The 12,740-nt window shown below is 42.8% G+C and overlaps 1 protein-coding gene across 1 annotated transcript in view; it reads right to left on the bottom strand.

Moving 5' to 3' along the window:
• Positions 1 to 11,987, bottom strand: part of LOC126247968 (polypeptide N-acetylgalactosaminyltransferase 16-like) — a 567,635-nt gene extending 555,648 nt beyond the window's left edge. The window contains exon 1 of the mRNA XM_049948532.1: positions 11,780 to 11,987. Coding sequence (XP_049804489.1) covers positions 11,780 to 11,950 — 171 coding nt within the window. The 5' untranslated portion in view covers positions 11,951 to 11,987. The remainder of the gene's footprint in view (positions 1 to 11,779) is intronic.
• Between the last annotated feature and the right edge of the window lie 753 nt (positions 11,988 to 12,740).

Raw genomic sequence — 12,740 nt, 5'->3', positions numbered from 1 at the left:
AACCGCGGCCAGGGACCACAGACCGCGCGGCAACCCCGTGCGGCACTGGTTTAATAACGGAAAATAGTCTGATATCAGGTCGGTATTTTATAATTTTCTTACAGGTGAACGCAACACTCATAAATAGAGCTTTCTTTTTTTAAATTTTGCCCTTTAAATACGCCGCAATACAGACAGACATAAAATATTCAGCGTTACACAACGTTTTCTCTGCGTTCCTCAATTTTATGACAGATAATGTGTTACAAAATTCAGCGCGTCTGCTGAAAGTAGTTTAAACGCAGGATGATATTTGATGGTTCGCTGACACGTCTACCTTCTGTACAATTGCTTTATCGACAAGGAGGAACAAAAGAAGGAAGGGAGGTTATCTCTGTTCAGCGTCCGGTCGCCGTGGAGGTCATTAGAGATGGAGCGCGTGCTCTGAGAGAAGAAATCGACCGTTCCCTTATCGAAGGAACCGTCCCGACATTTGGGTTCAGCGATCCACGGAAAGCACTGTCGAATGAAATCAGGTCAACAGAACGGGCGTTCGTTTCCTGCTTCTCCCGAATAAAAGTGATATGTATTAACCGCTATCCCACGTCGCTGGGTAAATGAGTTTTTATGCTTTCACGAGAGAGATAATAACTGTAACTTTGCTCCTACATCCATCACATGAAAGGTATGACAGAAGCAACGAGATAATTTCGTGACGTCCTCCGAATAAAAACACTGAGATCGTTGCTAATTCTGTTCACTAAAACAAGGTTCACTATAGGAAGGCTCAACGCCATAAGACTGTAGTGCAGGAAGGCCTGCGCAGGATCAGTTTACTGGTGCAGGGACCTACAACGTAAATAAATATAACGTATTGCACATTAATAGAAGAAAAGATCCATAACTGTCCAATTACACTATTGGCGAAAAATCCATGGAAGCAGTACTAATCATAACCGTACGGAGCAATCTAAAGTGGAATAACCACAAAAACTAAATGAGGGAAAAGTAGGTTCCAGGCTGAGACATTGAAAAAACTTAAGTAAATGTAATTCATCCAAAAACAAACAAATGACATTTGCCAAATAAATTTTTGATTATTGCACAATTATAGTTATTACAATCGCCGCCATTAACGACTATAGTTTGTACCTTTTTGGCATGCTTTTCACGAGATTTTCTGTATATTCTCTCGGTAACGATCTCCACATCATTCTGAGTTTATATGACAGCTACATCGATGTATATATTGGCTTCCCTTCAAGCTTCATCTTAATATACGACCAAACATTTTCGATCGGATTTGCATCTACATCTACATTTATACTCCGCAAGCCACCCAACTGTGTATGGCGGAGGGCACTTTACGTGCCACTGTCATTACCTCCATTTTCTGTTCCAGTCGCGTATGGTTCGCGGGAAGAACGACTGCCGGAAAGCCTCCGTGCGCGCTCGAATCTCTCTAACTTTACGTTCGTGATCTCCTCGGGAGGTATAAGTAGGGGGAAGCAATATATTCGATACCTCATCCAGAAACGCATCCTCTCGAAACCTGGACAGGAAGCTACACCGCGATGCAGAGCGCCTCTCTTGCAGAATCTGCCACTTGAGTTTGCTAAACATCTCCGTAACGCTATCAGAGTTATCAAATAACCCTGTGACGAAACGCGCCGCTCTTCTTTGGATCTTCTCTATCTCGTCCGTCAACCCGTCCTAGTACGGATCCCACACTGATGAGCAATACTCAAGTATAGGTCGAACGAGTGTTTTGTAAGCCACCTCCTTTGTTGATGGACTACATTTTCTAAGTACTCTCCCAATGAATCTCAACATGGCACCCGCCTTACCAACAACTAATTTTATATGATCATTCCACTTCAAATCGTTCCGCACGCATACTCCCAGATATTTTACAGAAGTAACTGCTACCAGTGTTTGTTCCGCTATCATATAATCATACAATAAAGGATCCTTCTTTCTATGTATTCGCAATACATTACATTTGTCTATGTTAAGGGACAGTTGCCACTCCCTGTACCAAGTGCCTATCCGCTGCAGATCTTCCTGCATTTCGTTACAATTTTCTAATGCTGCAACTTCTCTGTATATTACAGCATCATCCGCGAAAAGCCGCATGCAACTTCCGACACTCTCTACTAGGTCATTTATATATATATTGTGAAAAGCAATGGCCCCATAACACTCCCCTGTGGCACGCCAGAGGTTACTTTAACATCTGTAAACGTCTCTCCATTGAGAACAACATGCTGTGTTCTGTTTGCTAAAAACTCTTCAATCCAGCTACACAGCTGGTCTGATATTCCGTAGGCTCTTACTTTGTTTATCAGGCGACAGTGCGGAACTGTATCGAACGCCTTCCGGAAGTCAAGGAAAATAGCATCTACCTGGGAGCCTGTATCTAATATTTTCTGGGTCTCATGAACAAATAAAGCGAGTTGGGTCTCACACGATCGCTGTTTCCGGAATCCATGTTGATTCCTACAGAGTAGATTCTGGGTTTCCAGAAGCTACATGATACGCAAGCAAAAATCATGTTCTAAAATTCTACAACAGATAGACGTCAGAGATATAGGTCTATAGTTTTGTGCATCTGCTCGACGACCCTTCTTGAAGACTGGGACTACCTGTGCTCTTTTCCAATTATTTGGAACCTTCCGTTCCTCTAGAGACTTGCGATACACGGCTGTTAGAAGGGGGGCAAGTTCTTTCGCGTACTCTGTGTAGAATCGAATTGGTATCCCGTCAGGTCCAGTGGACTTTCCTCTGTTGAGTGATTTCAGTTGCTTTTCTATTCTTTGGACACTTATTTTCGACGTCAGCCATTTTTTCGTTTATGCGAGGATATAGAGGAGGAACTGCAGTGCGGTCTTCCTCTGTGAAACAGCTTTGGAAAAAGATGTTTAGTATTTCAGCTTTACGCGTGTCATCCTCTGTTTCAATGCCATCATCATCCCGGAGTGTCTGGATATGCTGTTTCGAGCAACTTACTGATTTAACGTAAGGCCAGAACTTTCTAGGATTTTCTGTCAAGTCGGTACCTAGAAGTTTACTTTCGAATTCACTGAACGCTTCACGCATAGCCCTCCTTACGCTAACTTTGACATCGTTTAGCTTCTGTTTGTCTGAGAGGTTTTGGCTGCGTTTAAACTTGCAGCTCTCTTTGCTTTCGCAGTAGTTTCCTAACTTTGTTGTTGAACCACGGTGGGTTTTTCCCGTCCCTCACAGTTTTACTCGGCACGAACCTGTCTAAAACGCATTTTACGATTGCCTTGAACTTTTTCCATAAACACTCAACGTTGTCAGTGTCGGAACAGAAATTTTCGTTTTGATCTGTTAGGTAGTCTGAAATCTGCCTTCTATTACTCTTGCTAAATAGATAAACCTTCAAATGGTTCAAATGGCTCTGAGCACTATGGGACTTAACATCTATGGTCATCAGTCCCCTAGAACTTAGAACTACTTAAACCTAACTAACCTAAGGACATCACACACATCCATGCCCGAGGCAGGATTCGAACCTGCAACCGTAGCAGTCGCGCGGCTCCGGACTGAGCGCCTAGATAAACCTTCCTCCCTTTGTTTATATTCCTAGTTACTTCCATATTCAGGGATGCTGCAACGGCCTTAGGATCACTGATTCCCTGTTCTGTGCTTACAGAGTCGAAAAGTTCGGGTCTGTTTGTTATCAGTAGGTCCAAGATGTTATCTCCACGAGTCAAGTCTCTGTTTAATTGCTCGAGGTAATTTTCGGATAGTGCACTCACAAGTATAATGTCACTTGATGCTCTGTTCCTACCACCCGTCCTAAACAGCTGAGTGTCACAGTCTATATCTGGTAAATTGAAATCTCCATCTAAGACTATAACATGCTGAGAAAATTTATGTGAAATGTATTCCAGATTTTCTCTCAGTTGTTCTGCCACTAATGCTGCTGAGTCCGAAGACATTGCAGGCTAATCCATCGTGGACACCCCATTGTCTTACTTCCACGCTGTACAGAGACATCTGCGTTGTTTCGGATCATTATCCTCTTGAAGCACCCACTTTGCCTCGTTCGAGCCAAATAGCTTCTTAACGAACATTTGGATGATTTACAAGGAAAACTGCCTCGTGATACTTCAGATACTTTGCACTCTTTTAGATTGCAACCAACAAAGCAAAACATGCAATTCTCACACTGTTTCTCTATACACTGTGCAAAAGCGCACTGAATACAGATTCCAGACCACTACCAGTGATGTCGCTGCGGACGTTACATTTATGGCGTACACTTTCTTGTGGAAATGACTGTAAATCGTCGGTACGGTGTCTCTTGAAACGACAAACACTTCGGCTACCTTGATTACCGAACCACCAGCAACGTACCCAGTTATAATGCACCGATGTTCGACATAATAGCCTCAAAACTACACAGAACAACGTCCTGACCGCGACTGACACGTGTAACGTACTGAGGACATGAACAAGAGCTGTCCGTCGACAAATACAACAACAGCGCAGCCTGGAGGCTTGGCTAGCATCTCGATTCATGTCCAGGCATTCATTTCTTCCGCTGTTTCCGTATTTCTGGCCAACCCGTGTAGCTGTAGATGTAGATGTGGTAATATTGTCTTTTTACAAAGTTTCTTGTGTAAGGCCACAAGGGATTTTGATAGCAGCGCGTGTTTAAATCAGTATACACCTAAGTGAAACTTAGTGAGGTTTCAACAAAGCTCTACATTACTCAAGAAAAAATCGTACCATTGTCTTGCTTGTAGGGTCTGTTTTCCGTAAAATCGCAACAAATGACCAACTGTTCTCAAGCGCCTCACCTACTCCTTTCACATGATTTTTCATTCTTTAACAGCTAACATTCTGCAGTTGCAGATAGTTTTGGATCGCTTAAGCCCTCATTAGTAAAGACTAAATTAGTTCGTTTGTAATTATATCGTTGTCGATAAGAAGATAACGCCTCTCACTTATCCCTTCCGTTTCAAGAACTGACACAAAAAAAGAAAAGAAAAAAGGAGCCTGCAGTTAGACAGCCTCTACAATATAATCTTCTTGGCTTAAACATCAGTGTTTAATGAGTTCTCAAATCTCGCTGCTTGCAGTTGATTAATTATATGCTACATTCTTATGTCTGTTATGTCTTCACAGTTAATGTTCTATTTGTTCAGCCTCTTTCCACAGAAGCGGTACTCGTAACGATATACGAAGTCGCACTTCTGATGATCGGAGCAGCAGAAGTGTGTTACACGCGGAAATAAAATTCCGTTGATAAGATCACTCTAACTCAGATAACGTTGGTTTACTTTAGCTTTTTCTTAGCCGTTAATCTTGCAACACTGGTTACGGAGAAGCGACACCTGATAGCAGAAGCCAGAATCCTTTTGAATTTCCTGTAGTTTCTTCGTGTTATTACTCTCGGTAAACTAACTTTAATGCAAATACAGTAAGAAATATACAGCTAATGATAGAAATGTTGATAACTAATTTTCGTGCACTTTTGTTCTTCTGCTTATGCTTCTGCTTTTCTTCTTGTTTTGTTGGCTCCCTTTGAAGGTTGATTATCATTAGGTGGTTTGGAACTTTATTTATAAATGTTCCACAGACGTACAATTAAATCATTGCCGCATCTTTTCGAGCCGTAGTGTCATCCTACCACCAATATGCAGGATGTTAGGGGTTTTACTTCACATACTGTGATCATTGGTACATTAATAATTACCCACTTCAGTGTGTTAGTATTTTTTTCTGAGCGTCTACCAGAATTTCCCAAACACGTCACATAATTAACTACCTGATGTTTTCTGCACCGTCGTAACTGCGCCACTAACTGGACTACGCCTTTCAGTATAGGCTGATGTACTTTGAGGTACTAACCACCCTAAAACACACTACTACTATTAGATATAATTATTATTCTTCAAATGAAATAAATACTGCTGTAATTTAGTTCAGTACACTGTCCGCTGTCACCAATAAAAATATCTGCAATTATACCCGTAAAACTCTGTCTATGTTTAACGTTAGCTATCCATGATAACCAGCAAGGTATATCCATTGAAACTTTATTCATTCTTTTATTGTCGTTAAACAATCTGAAACAACCTGTAACTTAGTCCAGAACGTGAACTGACAAAAACAATGTCACAACCGTATAAATTTGGAAATTTGTGGTAAGAACTATGGGACCAAACTGCTGAGGTCATCGGTCCCTAGGCTTACGCACTACTTAATCTAACTTAAACTAACTTACGCTAAGGACAACACACACACCCATGCCAGAGGGAGGACTCGAACCTCCGACGGGGGGAGCCGCGCGAACAGTGACAAGACGTCTGAGACTGCACGGCTACCCCACGGGACATAATAACCGTATAATTTTCGTACTGTACATACCGCATTCTGGAGATTTGTGACTTTGATTTATGAAAAAAATGGTTAATGTTTGTTTTAAGAACCGCTCCCCCAAGCATTTGTGCAAAAGACCATTGAATTAATAACACAGCGTCTGATCAAGAGCATGGAGCTCAGTTGGCTGCAACACCACTTCGTAGCATTCAGTTTTTATCTGAAACTGATGACTGAAAGCAATTAAAAATCAAAACAACGGAAAAGAACACTGTTCATTTTTTAGTCTTATTATATTTCTTTGAGTGTTTTAATTTTATCTTGCCTATCTAAAGGGTGCCTTTTATGCGTTATGAGTGAATGGAAGCACAGATTAACTGTGTTAGAAAAAGTTCGTAAACAGCTTGTGGTGTCACCGCCAGACACCACACTTGCTAGGTGGTAGCTTAAATCGGCCGCGGTCCATTAGTACATGTCGGACCCGCGTGTCGCCAATGTCAGGATCGCAGACCAAGCGCCACCACAAGGCAGGTCTCGAGAGACGTACTAGCACTCGCCCCAGTTGTACGACGACGTTGCTAGCGACTACACTGACGAAGCCTTTCTCTCATTTGCCGAGAGACAGTTAGAATAGCCTTCAGCTAAGTTAATGGCTACGACCTAGCAAGGCGCCATTTGTACCATTGCATGTATCTCAAGATAGTCTCACTTGTATCATCAAGAATGCTGTATACCAAAGGACGATATAAAAGTTAAGTGTTCTAGTAGCTACGTTCTTTTCTTTATCACATTCATTACGAATCCTGTTCCAGACTTCGCGCCAGTCGGCGTGTGTGTACGTGTGCCCTTTCGGCTACCCGTCACTGTGGACTGGCTGCCTTGTCAGTCCACTACACAGCTCTCAATTTAAGACGGAATGTTGAAGCCGGATTCCCCATGTTATTAGTGTTATCATAAATCAACTTTACAGGGTAACTATCTAAACAGCCACGAACGCCGAGGATAATATTTCGATGTCCCTCTCAGCATGACTAATGAGACTTGCATCATATATCAATAAAATATTACAAAATTTTAATGCTTTCGTGGCCACTTGTTGACAAACTGCGTATTGGCTTATGTCTCGGGTTCTTCGGCCGACGTTCATCTAATGATTTTACTGACGTTTCGCCAGCACGAGTGGCTGGCATTGTTAAAGCTTCACCCTCCAGTTCACCACCGGCAATGGGGGTTGAAGCTTTGAAAATACCAGCCACTTGTGTTAGCGAAACGTCAGTAAAGTCATTAGATGAACGTCGGCCGAACAGCCGGCCGGGGTGGCCAAGCGGTTAAAGGCGCTGCAGTCTGGAACCGCGCGATCGCTACGGTCGCAGGTTCGAATCCTGCCTCGGGCATGGATGTGTGTGATGTCCTTAGGTTAGTTAGGTTTAAGTAGTTCTAAGTTCTAGGGGACTGATGACCTTAGAAGTTAAGTCCCATAGTGCTCAGAGCCATTTGAACCATAGTGCTCAGAGTCATTCGGCCGAACAACCCAAGACAGAAGCCAATAGGCAGTTTTTAAATAAAATATTAGACCGTATACCAGCAAAATATACGCTTTTTTATGTTAACTTCCTTCATTAGACAGAAAATACACTGCTAGAGCTGGTGTGTGTAGCTTTCACAGGGACGTAGATTAAAAATCATTTAATGGTACTCTTCCAGAACTAATCTCCCGTGACTTCACTGACGCCTTAATGTCAAACAATACATCATTCTCAACGGCAGAAGTTATTGTCAGCATCTGTTCCCAAAACTTAAAGAACGCCTTCGTGGACTTCACTTTGTTAGTGATGAAGCGGTTGGCCGGCCGAAGTGGCCGTGCGGTTCAAGGCGCTGCAGTCTGGAACCGCAAGACCGCTACGGTCGCAGGTTCGAATCCTGCCTCGGGCATGGATGTTTGTGATGTCCTTAGGTTAGTTAGGTTTAACTAGTTCTAAATTCTAGGGGACTAATGACCTCAGCAGTTGAGTCCCATAGTGCTCAGAGCCATTTTTTGAACTTTTCAGCATGCTCTCGCAGTTTCGATGTGTAATGTTAATTACTGAAAGCTCAGCATAAAGTGTGAGATTTAAGTTTTTAGAGTGTATTTCAAGTATAACAGTAGAATTCAGTGACAGAACAATAAAGTCTTTTAATTTTGAGTAAATGACTTTAAGAGACTAAGATAAAGAAGTGACTGGCAATGAAATCGCCAGTGCATGCGTTAAAGTTTTTCACTAATGATGACTGTGCAAAGAATAAGGAAGTTTCCGCACACAGTTACGTGTTTTCGATTAGTTATCGCATTTCATTTCATTTCAAACTCACAATGTCTAGCTTTGAAATCTTTGACAACAGAACTGTAATTCCCAAAATGTAGTGGGTGTACTGGAAGACTAGGTCGCTATACCTCAGGAGTTTCACAAACTGTTCCGTCAGTCACCGTTAATTTACCAGTAGGTCATTCTTCCCGGATCGGTTGTCTCTGGCGTTGAGAGCTAACGATCGTGCTTATTTTCTTTAAGTTTTGCACTCAGCGTATATAAGAAGCCATCCGATAGTTAAAAGCAATCGAATAATTAATGAATGATTGAAGCAGTGACTCACTTTGCACTTTAAGCAACATTTATTCGTGCCATTATCGGCTATGAGCTGATCATCAGATGGCATGCATTGTTGTTCATATGTGAGAATCTTCATATTTGATGGCTTAGCGTAACACTGGTTCCTGCGGAGCGAGCAATGCAAGTTTCGAATAAAGATATATGACGTTCGATTGTTCCACAGGATTAAATTAACACACATACAAATTACAGAACACATTGGGCCCATTATTTGTGATAATTATGTTTCTGCCTAGTGTTTCAACGTTCAACCTGTGCAACATTTCATTCAAACTGAAGATAATTCTGTAAATGCTAAAACTTTGTTGCTGCCTGAGATTCATCGAGGCTAATCGACATGTGGAATTTTTCATGCATATAGGATACAAATTTGTATCAGCCAAACACAAAAGTCAAGATTCAAATGCCTGAACAGTAACAAATGATACCCGAAATGAACTTCGCCATTTGCAGCATGTAATGGAAGAAATCGGTGTTATTTTACGTAATTAGGTTCTGCGTTTGTCGTTAATCGTTTTATTTACTACAGTCTTCTGGTACGGTTGCACCTTTCTTCAGATGAGACGTTAAGTGCTTGTCTGTCTTCGATGTTGATGTTTTTTACATAATTAGCATGCTTTTACAATCTAAATACGCCCATAACCTCCAACAATCGAAATTCGTTGAATGCCCCATATCGAAGGCAAATGCCATGGTGGTTCCTTTGAAAAATACATGAGCGAAATTCCTCATCCATGTCGCATCTGAGCTAGTGCTCCGTCTCTAATGCCCTCATCATCGTCGGCACGTTAAACTCAGACGCTATTCTTTTAAATAGTTTATATCGTAATTGATGCGAGTCTATTATGATTCAGCTAGCATCTCTTATCGCACACAAGTGTTTCTCTGGGAGAAAGCAACTTCGTTGTACGGAGGAGGAGGAGGAGGAGGAGGAGGAGATTGGTGTTTAAAGTCCCGTCGACAGCGAGATCATTAAAGGCGGAGCACAAGCTCAGATTAGGGAAGGATTGGGAAGGAAATCGGCCGTGCTCTTTCAAAGGAACCATCCCGGCATTTGTCTGAAACGATTTAGGGAAATCACGGAAAACCTAAATCAGGATGGCCGGAGACGGGTTTGAATCGTCGTCCTCCCTAATGCGAGTCCAGTGTGCTAACCACTGCGCCACCTCACTCTGTTTTCGTTGTATGGGAACGTGTAGTTGTAGCCTAGTTTTATGATTTTTTGGAATATTGGTATGGCTCTCTAGTGCTTAACCTTCTATTGCATGGTGTTGACGTTTGGTAACAAACCGTGTATTTACTTATTATGTTAAGGAAAATACTCGTATATGCATGTTGCAGTCACCTGGCAACACACGCGGTCTGGCTGCATTGAGCTACATTGCGTTTAGCGTCATTATTTTAACAGAAACAGTAGAAAATCGATAATCTATGCCGAAGATCGAGTGTACGTGAAAGCAGCTGAAAGAGTGAATTATTTCTGTCACACCTAGACAAATTTTTAACGTATGTAAAATAACGTTTAATGATAGCATAAATTATGTTTCTACATCCCTGCAACTGAAAAATTAATAATTAATCAATATTTTCGGTTTTCCCGGGTGGCAACAAACCCAAAATGTCGAATACATCAAAATTTCAAGTGACCGTTACAAATAATTAATGACATACATATATAAATATGCCGTAACAGGCAAAGGTCTAATACTTGAACTGGAAAGGATATGTAAATATTTGTTGATAATTAGAATATAAATTTTTAATAGTTGTGATAAATACACAGAGGGCACCTTCACACCAAGCGAAAGACATTTATTTTAAAAATTATCTTGAGAAACGATTAGTTATTGAAAAAAAGGGTCCTGTCCAATGGAAGGTAGGCATTTATTGAGTATAATACTAGTTATGTCGGCAAATAATTTCTGTGGCTGCGTATAATAAAGGAAATATGTATGTACCGCAGCCGGTCACAGTGTTCGAGATTATTAATCTTATAACATTAATCTATGAGCGAAGCGTTTAGAGACACTAGTGTTCACCGTCAAGCACTGAGTCGTAAAAATCACTCAAACATAATTTACGCTGCTATTATTATTAACTAGATTATAGCTAACTCAAGAAACTATCGGGTAAAGTTTAAGTAATTTGTATACCTTGATGCCTAATGGTGAGCACTTAGTGACTCGAAACACTTCGTTGATAAATCAATGCCATAAAATTAAAAATCTTAAACATTTTGACTGGTTGCGGCACACGCATATTTCATTTGGATGGTTACACAGTTTCATCGCAGTTAGATTAAATACGCGATTAATTCTTCAAATAACACCATTTTCGCTTTTAGTTGTAACTATCTTATTACGCTGTTGTAACTTCGGCTTCTGTGCCACTTCCAAGCGTAAGACTTGATGTCCGTTACGGCATAAAAATAGTAATCTTTGCCGCCGTCTGCATGTAAATAACACAAATATACTAGTGTCACTGATAACAGCCACCGTGAGTGATACAGCCCTACGAGATAGTTATTTTTAACCTACTTCTATGCCATCGCATGACATCAGCTCTCTCTCGAAACTGGCACAAAAGCCGAAAATACAATAGCGCTATAAAACAGTTACAACAAGAAGAAAAATGAAGTCAGTTAAAGAATTTATAGAGGCTGTGGACTCGTTTTGAAATAAGTTAACGTAATTAATTAATCGTGGTAAGTACCACTTTGCCGAGCGGTGTGCAAAAGCAGCGAGAGAATGATAATGCGCACGCGAGATGCTGCGGCTGCGTACACGAGAATGGGCTACCTTGCGCGTGGCGCGCTGACTGAAGGCGGCGAGGTCGGCGAGCGCGTACAGCAGCAGCAGCGCCCCGGCGGTGGCGGCGCAGGCGAGGCGCAGGCGTCTGCGCGCGGCGCGCATCTCGTGGCAGCCGGCGCGCCGCAGGTACCGCGCGCCTTCTGCGCCCACAAAACTCATTTCCCGCGTGTGCCGGAGGCGCGGCCAGTCGAAGGCCGCCGGCGCGCGTCACCACCACCTGGCCGGCATTGCGCGTAGTTCACAGATGGCAATACTGTCCGGCGCGCGCGCCAACAGTGGCGCTAGTGTCGCTCTCGCAGCCGACTACCGCCGCGCGCACTCCACTTCTGCGATGACGTTCGTACCCGCCGGCCGGTCTGCGGCGTACGGCGGAGGGTACGTTGCAGTGTCGTAACAGGGACCAACTTCTGCCGCCGACGACGTCGCGATTGTGGTCAGTGACGTAGATCGTGACTCGACTGCCCTGACAAGAGACGTCTCTCGGCTCGAACGGGAACTTGTATTCAAACATTTGTACGCAGACCCGCCTCACATTTCTAATCACGCCTGCGACGGCGTACGATCACGTTGCTCTCGGTTTGTGCACGACATCACTTGCAGTGGAGGAGGAGGATATTAGTGTTTAACGTCCCGTCGACAACGAGGTCATTAGAGACGGAGCGTAAGCTCGGGTGAGGGAAGGATGAGGAAGGAAATCGACCGTGCCCTTTCAAAGGAACCATCCCGGCATTTGCCTGAAGCGATTTAGGGAAATCACGGAAAACCTAAATCAGGACGGCCGGAGACGGGATTGAACCGTCGTCCTCCCGAATGCGAGTCCAGTGTGCTAACCACTGCGCCACCTCGCTCGGTCTATCACTTGCAGTCTCGGAGGAAAGGGGATGGGGTTAACACGCCAGTCAAATAGTTACCTCAGCTACTATACTTGTACAATTTACATGCTGACTCA

The sequence above is a fragment of the Schistocerca nitens genome, chromosome 3 (assembly GCF_023898315.1).
Source record: "Schistocerca nitens isolate TAMUIC-IGC-003100 chromosome 3, iqSchNite1.1, whole genome shotgun sequence".
Taxonomy (NCBI): domain Eukaryota; kingdom Metazoa; phylum Arthropoda; class Insecta; order Orthoptera; family Acrididae; genus Schistocerca; species Schistocerca nitens.
Note: the sequence above shows the minus strand (reverse complement) of the source record. Positions and strands in the feature narration are given on the sequence as shown.